The following is a 20,679-nucleotide window of genomic DNA, read 5'->3' as shown; positions in this document are numbered from 1 at the left end:
CGACAGCTTGAGAGGGATTGGTACTAAAGATCTACAGCATGTTGGTTTTGTAGAAAACAGGTATGGAAAGGAGATAACAAAAATTACCCTCCACTCAGGCCTAGTAAAAAGGGCAATCCTGAAAGCCTCAATGGAGATAACTCAACAGGGAATAAGGATTATCCCAGAGAGGGAAATAAAAACCTCCAATGATAAAAACTTCCTAAATCACCATGCCGGGCTCCAGAAGAGGCAAGTAATCCTCTGTAGAGAAACGGAGAAGGATCTAAGCCGCCTGAATGTCGTAATAAATAACACAAGGAATGACGCCTCATGGGGCAATTGGTCGACCCATAGTAATCCTATGGAAGAAGGCAACCCAAGTAATCTTTTGGATATGGAGGAAGAAGGCGATTTGAGTGACGTTGAATAGGATGGAGGGGGGTCGCAAGATTTAGGTCTCTTAACCTGGAATATAAATGGGATAGGCAATGAGCAAAAACGTGAGTATATAAAGGAAGTCATAAATAAAGTAGACATTGCCTGCCTGCAAGAGACCTGGTTATGCGACAACACCCCTACATTTGACGGTTATGCTCAGATACAGCAGTCAGCCATAAAGAAAAACCATGGACGGCCCTCGGGGGGGCTGCTGACACTGATATCAACAAAAGCGATGAGGGACTTTAAATTGTTGAATACAAAATGCAAATGGGCACAAGCTTGCAGAATTGAACTCATGAAGGTGGATCAGAAATATAAAATGTTGATTTTAATGAATGTATACATGCAGTGGGATAACGGGGAGGAATATGAAAGGGAAATGAAGTACTTCAAAGAGGATGTAGACAGTTTTTTAGAAAAATATCCCGCAGAGTCAATAATGATAATGGGGGATTTTAACCATAAACTAAATCCAAAAAAAGCAGACCAATGGAATAGGGAACAATTAGAGGTGTATGGAATAAACCCGGCTAAGTTCCCAGATGGGGAAATTTCGAAACAAGATCTCGATCTTGTTCACACCCTGGGAGGGAGAGGCTTTCATTGCGTAAATGGGAGAACGGAGACAGACTCCCCAGCAGGAAAGACATTCATCCCAGGGCAACAGAAATGCCCAATAGATTATATATTCCTGCAGGCCTGGAATTTCACCCAGATCAGGGAGTTTAGGTTAGAACAAAAAGCTGTGAGTGATCACAGACTCCTGTACATATCAATGACAGGGGGAAGTGAACTACAGAGAGAAAGGGTGATCACCCAGGAGGTTGAATATCCCAAACGGGTGACGACACGCCTAACTGAAGAATATATGGAAAAATTGAAGACCCTGCAAATTAAATTAGCACCGGAAAACTGTGAGAATAAGAAATTGGAATGGTTCATAGGGAAACTAGAAGAGGTGGTCCAATGCCTAAAGATAAAGTTAAAAGGGAACCATCGCACAATGGCTAAACAAATAAATCAATGTAAAGGGTTTTCAGTGGAGTGCCAAAATAAGAAAAAGGAGATACGCGCAACACAAAGAAGACAAAAAAAGAACTTTACATCTGAGAGACAGGCCCAGCTAGCCAAACTGAAAAAAGAATTTAAGATAATGGTAACTAACGCAAAAAGGGTTTATAAAGAAAAGTGTTGGCTAGAACTACTAGAAGCCATAGAGGATAAAAACTTAAGGCAATTTTGGAGACTAGTAAAGTCTGTAGCAGGAACACCAGATGGAGACCTGAACTGTGTGGTGAGTGAGGCTGCATGGGAAGGGTACATAGGGAAACTGTATGGGGCAAGGGCTTCTAGAGAGGAGGTGGAGCACAAAGTATGGCAAGAAATCTCAGAGGACCTACTACTACAATTTAATGAAGACTACGTCGAGCGCACAATAAGGGAACTTAAGCTAACTCGGGCAGCAGGTCCGGACAATCTTCCTGCTATAATTCTGAAATCCGAGGTAAAATGGTGGGCAAGATTTCTTGCCAAGATGTTCCAGGTAGTCCTAAAAGAAGGGGTAATGCCACCAACTTGGAAGGGGGCAATAATTAGGCCTATTCATAAGAAAGGGAGCAAGGAAGAGCCGCAAAATTACCGGCTAATCAATCTGCTAGATATAGGCGAGAAGGTGTTCTCTAAAATTTTGTTGAAACAATTGAATGTATGGGTAGATGAGTTTCAAATAATACCCACAGAACAGGGGGGATTTAGAGCAGGCCATTCTACAATAGACCACGGATTTGCACTATGGGCGATGGCAAAGAAGTCGACGGAACAGAACGGCAAATTATGCTGCTGTTTCGTCGACTTCAGAGCTGCCTTTGATTCAGTGGATCGGGCCTGCCTATGGGAGTTATTAGAGAGGCTGAAGATTCCCAATGATCTACTCACTATAATAAAAGAACTCCACAGGGAAAACTGGGGGCAAGTAATTAAGGATAAGGTCGGATCCTTAACACCAAAAATACCCATAGAGAATGGATTAAGACAAGGCTGTGTGCTGGCCCCACAGCTCTTCTCAATCTTCCTGTCAGATCTCCCGGCACATTTAGAGGTGGAGGGTAGCGCCAGCCCCAAAATGGATGGCAATAAAATACCCTGCCTATTGTACGCAGACGATCTGGTGATAGTAGACCAGACCGAGAGGGGCCTACAAAGGAAGCTTAACGCCTTCAAAACATATTGTGACAAAAAATTTCTAACAATCAATTTAGATAAAACGAAAACCCTATGCTTCGGGAAAAAGATAAGTAAATTTTCATGGTATATAGGCGACCTCAAACTGGAGACGGTTAATGAATATCGATATCTGGGTCTGTGGTTCGATAGAGTTTTAAATTGGAACTCCCATCTGGATACCCAAAAAGCGAAGGCTCTTTCCTCCATATGTGGGTTAAAAAGGTTTAATGGGGTGTATGGAGAGATGTCACACCGACCTATGCTGAGAGCCTTCGAAGCAATGATACCCTCTCAAATTTTATATGGCGCAGAGATCCTTTATTTGAGCGGTAAAGGGTCCTGGGACGTGATAGAGGGAAATTGCTTAAAAAGACTCTTATCCCCTCCTCGATCTTCGATGACACAAGCCATCAGGCTAGAAATAGCTTCAAAATCCTGGAAAATACAAACCCAGATGGCCGTAATTAGATTTTGGAAGAGATTGGAAGACCCCGAGAGCCAAAAAGTCGCATATTGGTGTCGCAATGAAATACTGAGAAGTGAGTTAAGATGGGCAAAAGTCTGCAGGGACAAATTGAAAGGAATCTGCAACTCACTAGAGATTGATTGGGACCAGGAAACGTTGCAGGTAATAAGTACCAAAGGGGAGCTGAAACAAAGGGGGAGGGAAGTTTCTAAAGCAATTGATTTAAGCTATTTAACAAATAAAAAATCAGTGGCGCATATGCTAAAGGCTTGGCCCAACGGAAACTGGTTCCCCTACCTTGATAGACTACCTAACCGCGGGTTTAGGCAAGAGACCCTGAGGTGTAGAATTGGGATTAACCCGTGGATAATAAACAAAGAGCTCAAAGTCACATTCCTAGATCAAGAAGGCCGCTGCAAGTGTAACCTGAGAACTAAGTGTGACTGGCTGCACATTCTGTTGGACTGCCTGTTTCTCCTTGAACAGAGAAAACTATGGCTGCGCCCAGTTTTCCTAAAATACGGAACTAAAACAAGGACGCAGGCAGCCAGCCTCCTAACAGAAGTACCCTCCATTGACATTGCAATTGCCCTAGGGAAATTTCTAAAGGTGACCCAGAGGTACTGAGAACCTAGGAAAAATGTAGTTCTGTATGAAGTTTTATTGACCGAAACTGTTGGATGGTGAGAAAAGTGAATAGGATTTGAAATTTTTTATAACACGTTTTAAAGCATTTGTAACTTTTAGAGGTGACTAGTATTTTATAACTGGACTTTGTATTTTTGGAATTGAAATGTAGAATTGTTTTAAAGAATAACTTTTTAAAAATAAGAATAGGTTTTTCTGTATACATTCCTCTTAGTGTGTTATGCTCACTGCTTGTTTGTTTAAAGACTACGGTCATAATAAACATAATTTTGACTGAATTTTGACTGACACCTTTAACAGGGCTTTTGTGAAGGCACTGGACTCTGTAATCCCAATAAAAAATAGCAATGGTCCAACCCAAAGGCGGTTATCTGCACCTTGGTATTCTACAGAGCTGAGGTTGGAAAAATCTACCTGTAAGAAACTAGAGAGACTCTGGTGAGCGAGTAAGGACCCCCAGAATAGACTACGATTTAAACAAGCATTGTCTAGTTACCATCTCAGTCTAAATTCAGCCAGACGTACAATCAATCAATCAATCAGGAGTTTGTTAAAGCGCGACTACTCACCCGTAAGGGTCTCAAGGCGCTAGGGGTGGGGTGGGTGGGGGGGGGGTGCAGGTTCCATTCCATCAAGGAGGGGGTCTGTCGAAGAGCCAGGTTTTGAGGTTTCTTGCGAAGATGGGGAGCGATGTTGTCTGTCTGAGGTGGAGCGTATGGGCGTTCCATGCTTTGGCCGTGAGGAAGGAGAAGGAGCGGCCTCCCGATCTGGTCTTTCTGGTGCGGGGGACCACGGCGTAGGAAAGCTGAGCTGATCGTAGGGTCCTTTGGGGTGCGTGGAATTTGAGTCGGCTGTTCAGGTATGCTGGTCCGGTGCCGTGGAGAGCCTTTTGTTCGTGGGTGAGCATCTTAAAGGTGATTCTCGCCTCGACGGGGAGCAAGTGGAGTGTGCGCAGGTGCTGGGAGATGTGGCAGTGTTTTGGCAGGTTGAGGACCAGTCTTGCGGCGGCGTTCTGGATGTTCTGTTGCTTGCGGATGAGGTTTTTGTTTATTCCGGCGTAGAGTGCGTTGCCGTAGTCGAGTCTGCTAGTGACCAGGGCGTGAGTGACTGTCTTTCGGTGTTCGAGGGGGATCCATTTGAAGATCTTACGAAGGAGGTGGAGGGTGTGGAAGCAGGAAGATGAGACAGAGTTGATCTGGCGGTCCATTTTGAGCTCGGAGTCCAGGATGATTCCCAGATTGCGTGTGTGGTCTGTGGGGGTTGGCAGGTTTCCGAGGGCGGTTGGCCACCAGGTGTCGCTCCAGGCATCGGGGTTTGGGCCCATGATGAGTACTTCTGTTTTGTTGGTGTTTAGTTGTAGGCAGCTGTTTTTCATCCATTTGGCGATGGCTTCCATGTACATACATCATGAGCCAAATTAAGCTCTCTAGCCACTCCTCAAAAGCTCTCTTTGACATTGTAAGGGATTTTATATCCCCTCATGTCTGCAAACAAACCCCTGTGGAAACCCAAGAACTTTGTAACTCCTTAGCAGGCTACTTTCAGGAACAAATAGCTAACATCTATTCCAACTTTTTAACTACTGCCACGCTGAATCCGGGATCCCTAGGCTATTCCGCAGGGCCAGTAAAGCGGGTGGATTGTACCCTCGATTCTTTTGAACTTACCTCGCTGAAAGAGGTATCTAAGGCACTGTCCACTGCCAAATCAGGCTCACCCACAGACATCTGCCCTCCCAAAATGATGGCCTCATTAACCACCAGCTGTGCTCCAGCCATTCAAAAAATGTTCAATCAGTCTATACAATCTGGTACTATATCTACAATTTGGAAGGAAGCGTTCATACGCCCAATACTGAAAAAACCCTCAGCAAATCCTCAAGAGCTTGGCAACTACCGCCCAATTTCCCTACTTCCACTACTGGCTAAATTGCTTGAATGTATTATAAATAGGCAATTAAGTAGCTATTTGAAAACCAATCTAATCTTGGCCCCTTCACAATCGGGCTTTTGCCCTGGTTTCAGCACGGAGCCAGCCATGCTAGCCGTGACTGACTCCCTTAGGCTGTACAAAAGGGGGTGGTGATGGACGGAGCATCTGAATCAATCACACACTCACACCCAGTCAAAAGATCTGGGTTTAATCCATCACCGTTCTTTAGCCCACTCTGCCACCCCAGTTCAGACATGGCTATATGCAAATCAGTCTGACCCTGTGCCTCATGGGAACAGTCCAGCCCGAACTGCCAAGCCATGTCTTCCCTGGACCGGAAACAAGCTTCCGAGGACCGGTTTCTGGCATTCCAGCCGTCTTCAGCCCGGCTTCCTTGAATCCAGTGGCAAAGTGAGCAAGGGACTCAAGTCTGAGCATACCCTGCCACACTTATGACGGCCCAAAGCGGTACAAAAAGGGATGATGATGGAAGGAGCTTCTGAATCAATCAAACACTCACACCCAGTCAAAAGATCTGGGATTAATCCATCACCGTTCTTTAGCCCACTCTGCCACCCCAGTTCAGACATGGCTATATGCAAATCAGTCTGACCCTGTGCCTCATGGGAACAGTCCAGCCCGAACTGCCAAGGCATGTCTTCCCTGGACCGGAAACAAGCTTCTGAGGACCGGTTTCTGGCATTCCAGCCGTCTTCAGCCCGGCTTGCTTAAATCCAGTGGCAAAGTGAGAAAGGGACTCACGTCTGAGCATACCCTGCCACACTTATGGCAGCCTAAAGCGTTACAAAAGGCGGTGGTGATGGACGGAACATTTGAATCAATCAAACACTCACACCCAGTCAAAAGATCTGGGTTTAATCCATCACCGTTCTTTAGCCCACTCTGCCACCCCAGTTCAGACATGGCTATATGCAAATCAGTCTGACCCTGTGCCTCATGGGAACAGTCCAGCCCGAACTGCCAAGCCATGTCTTCCCTGGACCGGAAACAAGCTTCCGAGGACCGGTTTCTGGCATTCCAGCCGTCTTCAGCCCGGCTTGCTTGAATCCAGTGGCAAAGTGAGCAAGAGACTCACGTCTGAGCATACCCTGCCACACTTATGGCAGCCAAAAGCGGTACAAAAGGGGGTGGTGATGGACGGAGCATCTGAATCAATCAAACACTCACACCCAGTCAAAAGATCTGGGTTTAATCCATCACCGTTCTTTAGCCCACTCTGCCACCCCAGTTCAGACATGGCTATATGCAAATCAGTCTGACCCTGTGCCTCATGGGAACAGTCCAGCCCGAACTGCCAAGCCATGTCTTCCCTGGACCGGAAACAAGCTTCCGAGGACCGGTTTCTGGCATTCCAGCCGTCTTCAGCCCGGCTTCCTTGAATCCAGTGGCAAAGTGAGCAAGGGACTCATGTCTGAGCATACCCTGCCACACTTATGGCGGCCCAAAGCGGTACAAAAAGGGATGATGATGGAAGGAGCTTCTGAATCAATCAAACACTCACACCCAGTCAAAAGATCTGGGTTTAATCCATCACCGTTCTTTAGCCCACTCTGCCACCCCAGTTCAGACATGGCTATATGCAAATCAGCCTGACCCTGTGCCTCATGGGAACAGTCCAGCCCGAACTGCCAAGCCATGTCTTCCCTGGACCGGAAACAATCTTCTGAGGACCGGTTTCTGGCATTCCAGCCGTCTTCAGCCCGGCTTGCTTGAATCCAGCGGCTGGAATGCCAGAAACCGGTCCTCAGAAGCTTGTTTCCGGTCCAGGGAAGGCATGGCTTGGCAGTTCGGGCTGGACTGTTCCCATGAGGCACAGGGTCAGACTGATTTGCATATGGCCATATCTGAACTGGGGTGCTGTGGAGCGCAAAAAAAACGATGGATTTAGGCCCAGATCTCTGTACTGGGGTGACTGTATGACATTGTTCTGCATTCTGTCCATCAACTGTGGTTTTTGCATTTGTCACCCCGAGTGGGATGGGTATGCTCAGACGTGAGTCCCATGCTCTCCACACCACAGGTTTCAAGCAAGCCGGGCTGAAGACGGCTGGAATGCCAGAAACCGGTCCTCGGAAGCTTGTTTCCAGTCCAGGGAAGGCATGGCTTGGCAGTTCGGGCTGGACTGTTCCCGTGAGGCACAGGGTCAGACTGATTTGCATATGGCCATGTCTGAACTGGGGTGGTGTGGAGTGCAAATAAACGATGGATTTAGGCCCAGATCTCTGTACTGGGGTGAATGTATGACATTGTTCTGCATTCTGTCCATCAACTGTGGTTTTTGCTATAGTTTTCTAGGCAGCTCCGAGATGCCCCAGGGTGATTCGCACGCTATAAAAGAACTCCTAACATAACATAACATAACATAACATAACATAACATAACATAACATAACATAACATAACATAACATGACATAACTCTAATCTGTCGATGAACCAGCTGTTGGCCAAAGCAACCTTGACATGCTTTGCTGTCATGAAATGGCAAAGAAATATGTGGATGCTCACTCTCTCGGTCCATTGGACAGTCAATCAGGCCTTGATCCATTCGAGACTATTGCAACATTATGTACCTGAGGGGGAGATAAGACTGCTATAAAACGCAACCGATCCCTCTCCAGTGTTCCTAGAGTCAAAAGTGCACGGATGGGGAGGAGGGGTAAGGGGGGGCATTCCTTTTCTTACCTGAGCCCCAAACTAGGGAACACCCTTCACAAGTCCATGAGAAGCTGTACATCACTTACCATTTTTCATAAGTACTTGAAAACTTGGTAATTGTAATCGGTCATTCACTAACTGTCTGACATCAACACCCTGTCACTTTCAAGAACACACCAATGGTGACAGGGACTAGGGAGGTACGAAAATGTCCAGTATACAACAAACAGAGAGCTATGGTTATCAAGTGTTACCAGAGAGTGCAATGGGAGTAAAGAACTGTTCCACAATAAACTGAGCCTCTTACATACTTCAGCCATAATATGAGTTTGTCAAATTGTGGCTGCAAATGAGACTTTTAAAATCCTTCAAAAAATACCTATCTGCTAGAATGATTGACCCATTTCTTGACCTAATTAAAACAGAGGCAGCCTCCTCATTAGCTGCTCTGCAAGGGCAGCTCCAGTCTGTAAATGCTGTGGCAGCTGGAATGCGGACACTGACCATGACAAGAACTATCTTTATTTATGTTTTTTAAGAACTTCAATCCGCATGAATCTAAAGCGGTTCTTGGACTCCGTGTGATGCGTCGGTCTGTCCATGTTCTCGTTTAGATTTGATTTACCTGCCAGCTCTGGGTGGCGCCTTCCCAGGTTGTCAAGGAGGGACTCGTAGCGGGTGGGTTCCTGTCCTTCTCCTCCTGCAAACAAATGTTGATTGCATAAGCGTGTGGCAGTAACTCCATCCTTTCAATCATATGCACAGTTTATTACACACCACGGTACCCAACCTGCCCCAAGGCCACTCGCACTAGGGCCTGAAACAAGAGTCTTCAGAGTAACTCATTTATGTTACTTTGGCTGCTTTTTCCACACCCCCAATCAACACATTTCTCTTTAAAATATAAACCTGTGACGTAGAATGCCTCAGAGCGGGATGAATGAGCCTCTGCTAGCTACCAGTCTTCTCACCAAGACTCTGAGTCTGTGTTCTGCCTCCAGCTGCTGCACTGCTGTTGCCTGGTCTTAACTCTGTACACCTAACACTGCCCTTTTAAGCAGTTACGAACCAACCCACTGCAAGTTCGTCTTTTAAACAATGTATTTTAGACTATTTGAAATTGGCATCTGTCAGTGCTAGATATATAGGGGCATATTTACGAGTTCTGGCGCATCTCTGCATATCAGCAGAGATGCGCCAGAACAAATGCGTCACGCAAAACTACCCTTGCGTCACGGCAGATGCACCGCATTTACAATGTGGCACGCCGTGGCGCAAGGTTACGCAGGTGCGTGATGCATCTCGTGACGTAAGGGCGGCGCATCGCTGGAGTCGCGTCGCAAGTGTGACGCAACTCCAGCAATGCTCACGGCCGCCCAATACTTAACATGCTGCGTCAGTCCTTACACCTGCTTCAAGCAGGCGTAAGGAATTCACGTAACATCCTCGCGGAAGTGCCTGCGTGAAATCTTGTAGATTTCACGCAGGCGCTTTTGCGAGGCGCACAGGCGCCGGAACACCCACCCTGCGTGGGAACGCCCCCATTGTGGCGCTGGGCTTTATAACGTGACGCATCTCCCTAGATGCATCACGTTGTAAATGCCTCGCAGAGATGCGCCACGTTTACGACGCTGTTGCGTCACGCAAGGCGGCGTAAACGTGGCGCAAGGGGCTTGTAAATCTGCCCCTTAATGCTTTTCAGGAAAATGGAACTGTGTAATATATGTGTTGGGCCAGGCTTGGGAAATTGGAATGTTGAATTAGAGCACAGCAGCGTGGCTCAAGTGTGCGCGTTCCATAGTGGCAATGGCTGCCTAGACTCTAAGACTGATGGTAGAAAAAAACGTCCGGAACCTACCTCGCGGATGGTCTTCTTTTCAGTGGCGACGAGTTCCCACTAGTCCCAGGTCATCTCTTTGTTCCTGACATTGCTGCCCAATTAATCAACAATTTCGACTTGGCTTCGCCTCCGGAATAGCCACCTATACATCAATGTGGGGGGCTACTGGAGTGTAGTGAAGGTACCTCATTGTGATGTCTTAAGTGAATTATCCTGATTAACTCTAAGTGTGTTTCTGAGTGTTAAAGCCCCTGGCATCTGTAACATTGATGTGTCCAACCATCCAGCGAAAACTGCTTGAGGGCTCAAAAACAAGCCCCATCGCCTAACGGGGTTTAGCACATTTTGTGGCCATCTTAATACTTTAGGAAACACTTTGAAGTAAGCCCCATCATCTTTAAAAAGTCACGTTGGTCCCCCTGCCAGGCCCTATGCCAGGCCCCCCCATGCCCTAACACTTACCCTTGCCATGGAAACAGCACAGCACCCTAAATTGCTCTCCCTAAACGTTTGCGGCCTAAACTCGCCTAAGAAACGCAAGCAAGTTTGGTAATACTTTCTTCAACAAGACCCAGATGTCATTCTTCTCCAGTATCCCCACCTCCTGAGGGAAGCCTGCCACTGCATATCCTACCCAAAATATCCCCATACTTTCTGGGCCCATGCCCCAACCAAACCACTGGGTGTGGCCATCCTGTGTAAGGTGGGATTTTGCTCCACAGTCGTAAAAACAGTCAGACAAGGAATGATGCTTTTTAAAATGGAGTATCTTTAGGGACACACTCCCTCTTACCCTCCTTACCCTGTACGCCCCCCACCAAGAGCAGGACCTCAAAATTCAGGGCCTTCTTCGGGATCAACTGAAACATGTGGTGGGTGACGTTATCATGGCAGGTGACTTCAACCTGGTGTGGGATCCAGAGTTAGATCGAAGCACTGAATCCTGTGAGGGCACGGGTGCCATGTCTGGTCAATTCAAGCGTGGGTATAGGCACCCTGACGTACAAGATTACTTATTATACTCTCACGTTCACACCTCCTACTCTCGCATTGACTATGTCTTTCATACACACTTCCTACTGCGCGATTATGATACGGTAGCCATCTCAGACGTCTCCATCTCGGACCATGCGCATGTGGAGCTGGTATGTTCTGGTGGCTCAAGCCCCCGAGTGGGTCCATCACAATGGCGTTCCCCTTGTACCTCCGTGGAGACCCTGTAGATACAGCAGAGATCTAAAAGGGGATTGTAGATTATTTAGACCTCAACACCTTTCCGTACATGCCACCTGATATGCTTTGGGATGGGTTCAAAACTACCATCAGGGGGGTGGAATCGACCATTGCCATCACTAGAGCGAGAGAGGCCAGGATGGTGGAGACGGGTCTATCAGTGGAGATTAAGGCCCTCAAGAGACTTGACCAAATGACTCCCTCCAGACGCAACAAACGACAGCTTGTGATCTTGCAAGGACAGTTGAAAGTACTTAGGACCAACAAAGCTGAGCACTCTCTTCTAGCCTTGAAACAGTAGTACTATGAGGGGGGGGGGGGGGGGTAACAAGGTTGGCTCTTTACTAGCCCATAAATTATGCCATCAGCTATAAAAGGCTCACATTTAAAAAATTTGGAGGGGAGACTTGACCAGGGCAACCACTGAAAGAGCCAAGCAACAAGCATTTCATGACTACTACGAAGCCCTGCACACACGAGATGTAATCCCTCAGGACATCGTAGACGCTATTTATCGGACTGTGACCGGGGATCAATAGACCTTTGTCACGCTGAGCTTCTTGACGCCCCTATTACACCCATTGGGCTTCTCTGGGCCCTCCAGGAGCTCCCAATTGGGAAAATGAGAGGCCCAGATGGGCTATCCATCAACTTCTACAGAATATTCCAACTTTGCTTACAGGATCGGCTGTCGACTCTGTTCATTTTCTTTTAACTATGACACAGGCTTCAGCCTCCTGTGATGGCAGCCGAGATCGCCATCATTACCAAGCTGAGGAAAGACCACACACTGTGCTCCTCCTACATCCCTATAGCCCGCTTAAACACAGATGTCAAGATTTTTACAAAGATCTTGGCCAAGAGGCTAAAATGATTCATCCCCGGCCTCATAGATCCTACCATGTTGGTTATATCCACAACAGGCAGGGAGCGGACAATATACGTCAGATTGTGCATCTGGTCGAGAAATACCACAGTCTCAATTTCTCAGCTAGTCTTCTCTTGTTTGATGCGAAGAAGGCTTTTGACAGTGCAGTGGGCCTTCCTCCAGGTGGTTCGGAGCAAGATAGGTCTACGGCCAGGTATGATCACCAAGATCATGGCATCATATGTACACCCCATTGCCTCCATCTGTGTTATTGGACACACTAATAGGTCAATCTTTCTTTCTCGGGGACCCATCAGAGGTGTCCATTTTCACCCCTCCTCTTTGCTCTGGCAGTCAAACTGCTAGACATCACTATCCAGCGGACAGCAGATGTGGCGGCATAGCTTTTGGAGGGTGAGGCCACAAAATAAGAGTCTTTGTGGATGACATTCTGCTTACTCCCGCACAACCCCCCACCTCCCTGCTGGCAGTCATGCACTGCCTCTCTGCCTTTGACGGCCTTTCGGGCTTCAGAGTCAACATGACTAAATCGTACACCTTAAATGTAACCATACCCCAGCAAGATAGTCCACCTCTTCAAATGATAGCCCCATTTCAAAGTTCCCCTGTACAATTAGATATCTGTGTCTTATCTTCGGCTCTGTCTTCCTGGACACAAGCTAACTCTGGCTAAACTATCGCCTGTCCACATTGGATGACCTCTATCTCTGGAAACCACTGTACGTCTCATGGCCGGGCCGAGTCAATTTTATAAAAATGAATATCCTCCGTAGGATTCTTTCTCGTTCAATCCTTACCCACACCGATTCCCTCGACAATATCCTGTGTCTAACGCGTCACATACACTCCTTCGCCTGGGGTGGTAAACAACCCAGACTCTCTAACTCCTTTTTAATGCTGCCTAGAGACAGGGGCGAAGTAGCTTAAATATTTCTGGGCAGCCCATTTATGCTATATCTCTGAGTGGATTGTCTGTGATAACGACAAGCATTGGTTCCATATGGACCGAGATATAGTGTGTCGCTTCCATAGGACTTGGCTCCCCAGAAATGCCAGTCCAGGATATGCCTATATAGCTACTACCACTAGTACAGTCCTAGAGATATGGGACAAACTGGCATTGGAGAGGTCTCACATACTTTCCTTCTGCAAACACCCCAATGGCTTGCAACCCAAGCTCACCCTGGCACTTGGCCCCCACACATTCCTTAGCTGGGAGGCTGCAGAGTGTAGGACCCTATGTGACATCTTCGTGGGAGGGACTATTAAACCCATTGCCCGATGCAAATTGGATTTCTAACTCCCTGAAACAACGCAATTGCAATACTGTTGGTTGCGCCACTGGCACTCTACCCTCTCAATGTTCAGGGGACCACACAGGCTTACACCCCCTTTGAGAAGCTAGTCCTGGTGATTGATGGCTACAGTGGACTGATATCTGGAACCTATCATGTGCTTCAGCACTCCATACACCGTCGAATGCACCCATATCAAGCACAATGGCAAACAAGCACTTCTGAGGGCATCACGCAGAAATAGTGGGAATCTCTTTGGCATGACATCTTCAAGATATATAAAAGTATACCCCAAAGAGAGACGCCCTATAAGCTTATGGCTCAGTGGTACTATACCCGAACGTGCCTGCATTCCATTTACCCAAAAGACTCTGCTCTCTGCTGACGTTACGGAAAAGAGCCTGATGCTTCTGTTACATCTGGTGGTCTTATACTCTTATCATTACAAATTTGGTTCCAAAAGACCAATGCGGCTGATCAAGGTCCAGCACTTCTATTGCAAAGGAAATAAAGTCCTTTTTTTCCGTGCACACCCGTCTGGAGCTTACCGCACTTTCGCTCCACTGAGAATCATACAAAACGTGAGAGTAGGGACGGTGCACCAGGGATGAAGTCAAAGGAAACTGTAAATGTATCCAAAAATATCCTTTATTCCATAAGTTAATTTCTTAAAATTTGCACCACAGCCAACACGTTTCGTTCTTTCGAACTTCGTCAGGGTTCTGTATTAACACGTGGGTCAGATCATACAGCGAATCCTGCATATATACATATATCCAAAAGCCGGTCATACAAACTGTTTTAATGACCGGCTTTTGGATCGTGTCCGCGTAATACAGGACGGTGGGCTATTATTTTGGCCCACACCATTGTTATTTACATACGGGGTCAACTGCAACACCTGTGATTATACCTTCCGACTTCCAGGGAGGGTAACAGGCCACCACATTGGCACAGTCACTCATAAATATATGTTGAGGTGAACTGAGCAAAACCTCCAAATCTAAATTGAGGAGGGGAAATGGATATTTATACTTATCTATTATTTGCATATATGCCGGGATTCGCTGTATGATCTGACCCATGTGTTAATACAGAGCCCTGACGAAGTTCGAAAGAACAAAACGCGTTGGCTGTGGTGCAAATTTTAAGATATTAACTTATGGAATAAAGGATATTTTTGGATACATTTACAGTTTCCTTTGACTTCATCCCTGGTGCACCGTCACTACCCTCACTCTTATCATTACTTACTCGAAGGAGATTTCGGAACATATAACAGGCACTGTGAGAGTCATACTCCCTAAAGGGACTCCCTCTTGTGCTACTCTGAGGCTCTGTGAAGGATATTGGGTCTTGTGGGGCACAGCCTGACATAACTGTGAATGAAATGTTTACTTGTTCCATGATTTATGACATGTCTTCTTGCCTGGGGCTCCCCGCATGGGGTGCCCTGCACCGACTCTCAATGCACTGTGACGTCTGTATATTATTGCCTGCTGCAGTATTAATATGTTATGCTATCCATGCATAGTGGGTTATTATTTTTTGGACATGTTGTTGGAGGCTGGCTCGCTATATGGTGCACACTTGTGCAAGTGTTACAAAAGGGGGTGGTGATGGACGGAGCATCTGAACCAATCAAACACTCACACCCAGTCAACAGATCTGGGTTTAATCCATCACCGTTCTTTAGCCCACTCTGCCACCCCAGTTCAGACATGGCCATATGGAAATCAGTCTGACCATGTGCCTCATGGGTACAGTCCAGCCCGAACTGCAAAGCCATGCCTTCCCTGGACCGGAAACAAGCTTCCGAGGACCGGTTTCTGGCATTCCAGCCGTCTTCAGCCAGGCTTGCTTGAATCCAGTGGCAAAGTGAGCAAGAGGCTCACGTCTGAGCATACCCTGCCAACTTATGGCGAACAAAGCGATACAAAAGGGGGTGGTAATGGACGGAGCATCTGAACCAATCAAACAGTCACACCCAGTCAACAGATCTTGGTTTAATCCATCAACGTTCTTTAGCCCACTCTGCCACCCCAGTTCAGACATGGCCATATGCAAATCAGTCTGACCCTGTGCCTCATGGGAACAGTCCAGCCCGAACTGCCAAGCCATGCCTTCCCTGGACCGGAAACAAGCTTCCTAGGACCGGTTTCTGGCATTCGAGCCGTCTTCAGCCAGGCTTGCTTGAATCCAGTGGCAAAGTGAGCAAGAGACTCACGTCTGAGCATACCCTGCCAACTTATGGCGAACAAAGCGATACAAAAGGGGGTGGTAATGGACGGAGCATCTGAACCAATCAAACAGTCACACCCAGTCAACAGATCTTGGTTTAATCCATCAACGTTCTTTAGCCCACTCTGCCACCCCAGTTCAGACATGGCCATATGCAAATCAGTCTGACCCTGTGCCTCATGGGAACAGTCCAGCCCGAACTGCCATGCTTCCCTGGACGGGAAACAAGCTTCCTAGGACCGTTTTCTGGCATTCCAGCCATCTTCAGCCAGGCTTGCTTGAATCCAGTGGCAAAGTGAGCAAGGAACTCACGTCTGAGCATACCCTGCCAACTTATGGCGAAGAAAACGGTACAAAAGGGGTGCCCTGCACCGACTCTCAATGCACTGTGACGTCTGTGTATTATTGCCTGCTGCAGTATTAATATGTTATGCTATCCATGCATATGGGTTATTATTTAGAGGACATGTTGTGGGAGGCTGGCTCGCTATATGTTGCACACTTGTGTAAGTGTAGCACCCTGCACTAATCTAGACAACCCTTATGGTGATTTTAGGGGTCTTAGACAACCTTGGAAAGCTGCCTAAGCGGTAGCTGTGGACAGCAGCCTTCAGGCTTAGTCCAGAAGGAGTATAAAGCAGCTTGTTTTACCAGTACTTAATCTTATGGTGTAGGTTAAGTGAAAAAGAACTACACAGTGTAGTTATAAAATATGTATTTATTATAATCACTAACTAACACATTGCAATATCTCCTACCTGGAGATATAACGGCAATACACTGAATACTTGGATAATAGAACATGTAAGTAGCACAAATGCACAGTGGCCTCCAGGGGGAGACCAACCCATATACTAAAATGGTGGAATGCGTACCATGACCTAAGTCGAGACTGGACCCAGAAGACGAGAAGAGTTGGGGACCCAGGGAACCACCCAAGGTAAGTACCCAGGAACCCCAAGGAGGTTGTGTGCAGAGTAGGAACATGACTGCGTGCTCAATTCAAGTCAATTGGTAAGTTGTGGTTGCAGTTTTTAAGAAGGACCCTTCTCCGAGGACCCTGAAGAAACCCTGTGGAAGATGAAAGGTTGGAGAGTCACCCTACCTGTGGATACCCCATGAATCAGGATGCCCACACCAGGGAAGCCGGATGGATAGGTGTGAAGTGACGTTGGAAACCACCGTAGATCACAATGGCGGAACTCAGTGAAGATGCCGTTGGCGAAGAAGGTGAAAGAGTCCGGTGGAACCAAAAGGTGGATTTAAGATGAGAGGTGTGAGAAGTTGGCCCGATATGCAACGTTCGCTATTCTAGCGACCGCTATGTATCGTTCCAACGTCCCTTATGGTGTTTGGTTGTAAGTCAACCTATAGACCAGCTATCCTAGTAGCGTGGATACGAGCAGTCTAAGGCTAAAGACTCGAGAGGGCGCGTTAAGCCAGCTGTTTACCACACATGTACCCCTTGAACACCCAGTGAAAGGACACCACACAAGTGTTATGAAAATAAACAGTATTTATTAAGAATCACAACAGCCCTGTACTCTTTATGAGGACAGGGTACTAAGCACAAACCAAATCTCTTTAGCAAATACTTCAAGTGCACAATAAAAACAAGTGTCCGAGGACACGGAAAGGTTAAGGTCTCGGGCGGACCCGATAAGGCAAGTCGGAAGCGAGGGACTCGGGACCCTAGAGTAAGGAGGCTATGCAGGCACCGAAATGCCGAGTTACCTAGCCACGAGGGCTGCGGCTGCACAAGTCTTACAGGCGTCGGGGTCTTCGCTGACGAGCCAGGAGCCGGAAGAAAGGAGTTGCTGGCCGGCGACCAGTGCTGAATAGTTCGTAGAGATCCAAGCCTGGATCGGAGATTGATGAAACCTGAAAGCAGAGGGGACCAAGTTCGTACTACTAGCCAGTAGTCAGAGGGTACCAGGAAGGCACCGGTTGGCCGTCACCTCGACCAGGTGAGTGGGCGACGCTAGGCTCTGCAGTCTCACGGACCAGGAGGCGTTGTCGGCGACCACGGTGGAGGTGCGAGCTGTCCCACGAAGGATGATGCTGTCGGCGTCGCTGGGCCCAGGATGGGGCAACAAGCCTTGGCAGATCTCAGGGCCACGTGGTGGGCCTAAGATGGCGTCTTGAGTGGACCAGGAGGGCCCGGGGTGCTTCTCGCAAAGATGGAAGCAAGGGCCAGTCTGGAGCAACCAGACCAGCAGTGATGATTCTCGGATGTCGTCACAGAAGGGCACAAGCCAGCGGCTAGTGACCAGACAACAGGCTGAGCAGCGAGCAGAAGGGCCCCACGCAGATCGTGGAGATGCTGGGAGACTGCACTTCGGTGCTGGAGCGGCTCAGGGTCGGGGCTTCTCGGACCCCAGAGCACTCACCAGAGAGTTACCTCGATGGTCGTGCTGGTTTTTAAGAGCGTGCAGGTTCTGATGATGGCCGGTCCCTCGAGGTCTCGTCGCACCCACAGATCACAGCTGAGCTGATGACGTGGGTAGAGGTCAGAGGTGCCAGGGAAGCCGGTTCTCGTCGAGCTGGGCCGTCGGATTCCTTGAGGAAGGACTTACAGCAAACCGCAGAGTTCTTAGTTGGTGCCCGCTGATGCAGGGTGACTACTCCTTAGTCACAAGGGAGAAATCTTGAGAAGAGTCTTGAATGTCCTTTCGTAGAAAGTAGTTCTTGAATCAAAGATGATCTAATTTGGAAGGGTCCCCGCTCCGGTCTTTATCCTAAAGAAAGGGGTGGGTACATGACTAGGTCCTGCCCTAAGGGTGGGACCAGGAAGGGGGGTAGTTACACCCCTCTCCCCTGCCGGGCTTTCCCCAGGCCAGGGCTGTCGCCCCTGGAACTGGTTCTAACCGGCAGATGCGTAGTGAGCACCGGGGTGCCACTCCGCAGTCACCTTCTCGCCAAAGCCCTACCTACCCAGAATACACAAACCCTGTCTGGGACGGTGCGAACACCGCCCTCGACAGGAAACCCTTTGTCCAAGTGCTCCTCGCTGGAAGGACTCCCAGCAGCAGGAGGTCAGACTCGTGTCTGTGGTGGCAGCATCCATTTTGTGGAGCTGAGGCTTCAGTTAACCTTAACCGGGGTTCACAGTTACGTACATGTCGTGTCCCTCTAGAAGGGTGGGATGCTAACCTCATCGCCAGAATTGGTGAGAGGGGAGCACCCCGATTCGTATGACACCTTACTCGACATGCCTTGATAGCGCGACACCGGAGTTACCGATATGGTACGCGTTATCATGGAACAGCTATTGGGTCTTGATTCCGCAAGCTGCAACCGGGCTCGGCTCGGGCCTGAACCTAGCTCACACGAGCCCACGCACTCTGCCTTCAGGATTGTTAAGGCCTGCCATAGGAGTGACTGATAGGAACTCGGGTGTCCATTGTATGGTTAGATATAGAGCTACTATACCTAAAGCAAAGTGTGATTACACGACTTCGCCCCAGCTGTCATGCAGCCAGTTGTGTCAAATTTAGGAGGCCAGCCAGGGGTGGCATAATACATGCTGCAGCCCCTGGCGGCCCTGGGTACACCTATGCCCTACGTTACGGGGTCTGATAAGGTGGCCCAGTACCAATTGGAAATGCACCTAGGGTACATGGAATCCATTTTAAAGAGAGAGCAGTAGGCCTGGGGTCCTGATTGGCAGGGTCCCAGGTCGACTATGTCCAAAACCAGCTAAAACACAGGGCAAAAAGTTGGGGGCAACCATAGTCAGGATGTACCTTCCTACACAACCCCCCCCCAAACGAAAGGAGATAAGGCTATCCTTGTCCAGGTAAGCCTCTATTACCTAAGTGGCCATATAAGGAAGGACCAGCTCTGGCTTGGTTTCCCCCTGTGTCATGGTCCACTAGGCAACCCCTCACCCTAAGGGTATCTGAGGGTCTCCACCATAGGGAATCTCTGTCTCTGGTGTGTCTTGGGAAAGAAGAAGGCTGATGCTGGGATGGAGTACTGAAGTGAGGCTCCTCTACCTTTGGGCTCAACTTCCTCCAATCACCATCCATCATGCGTGCCTTCCTTTCTTTAGCTGAGATGCACTGAGCTCTCAGGGTCAGCCTCTGGCTACCTAAAGCTGGAGGCTGAGTCCCTCTGTTTGGCTTACTGGAGGGACAGGTCAGGTCTGGGGTTTTTGGGCCCCATGTTTGGCTGTGCCCAACAGTGTCCAGCTGTGGGAGTTCCCTAACTACTTTTATGGGGGATCCCTCAGGAGTCTGTTCTATTTTCACTTGGCTAGGTTTACCAGCTTCAGTGATCCTAATCTGTTGATTAAGGGGTTCTTTTGGACAGGGGGCCCTTTGGGGTCCACCACTGGCCTCCCTGTCCTCTTCAGCCCTGGGCTGACTGAGGCAGGGTAGAGAGGTGCAGGTTACCTGCTCCAGACTGGGTCCCACCTGGGAAGGGTCCACTGCCATCAGGGGCTCTGCCAGGCTAGGCCTGACTACCTCTGGGGCAGTTCCTTCAACAGGGGTAGAGTCAGTTCCCTGAGGAGGCTGGCTCTCACCTAGTGTCTGGGAGGGGGAAGACTCTTCTTCCTCCTCAATGCTCTCTGTTTGAGTGGAGTGATCCATGGTTTCAGGCTTCACAACCTCACTATCGGTTTGAGTAGAGGCTGAGACCATTACAGCCTTGCCAACCTTTTCAGGAGGGCACTCAGTTTGTGTTTGGGCTGTGACTGTCACAGCCCTCCTATCCTGTCCGGTAAAGTCTGTCTGAGCCTGGGCAGTGGCTACCACTGCTCTTCCAACCTTTTCAGGGAGGAATGGTGCTTGGACTGGGGCTGTAGCT

General features: G+C 48.4%; 1 protein-coding gene across 3 annotated transcripts in view; it reads right to left on the bottom strand.

The window, feature by feature from the left end:
• C11H22orf15 (chromosome 11 C22orf15 homolog) overlaps positions 1–20,679 on the bottom strand; it is a 186,327-nt gene that overhangs the window by 30,794 nt on the left and 134,854 nt on the right. For 2 of the 3 annotated variants that reach the window (XM_086942741.1, XM_086942742.1), the window contains exon 4: positions 8,995–9,069. The exons of the other annotated variant lie outside the window; for it this stretch is intronic. In XM_086942741.1, coding sequence (XP_086798867.1) covers positions 8,995–9,069 — 75 coding nt within the window. The remainder of the gene's footprint in view (positions 1–8,994; positions 9,070–20,679) is intronic. 3 annotated transcript variants of the gene reach the window in all.

The sequence above is a fragment of the Lissotriton vulgaris genome, chromosome 11, assembly GCF_964263255.1.
Source record: "Lissotriton vulgaris chromosome 11, aLisVul1.2, whole genome shotgun sequence".
Lineage (NCBI taxonomy): Eukaryota > Metazoa > Chordata > Amphibia > Caudata > Salamandridae > Lissotriton > Lissotriton vulgaris.
The sequence above is the reverse complement of the archived record's forward strand: the minus strand, read 5'-3'. Positions and strand labels throughout refer to the sequence as shown.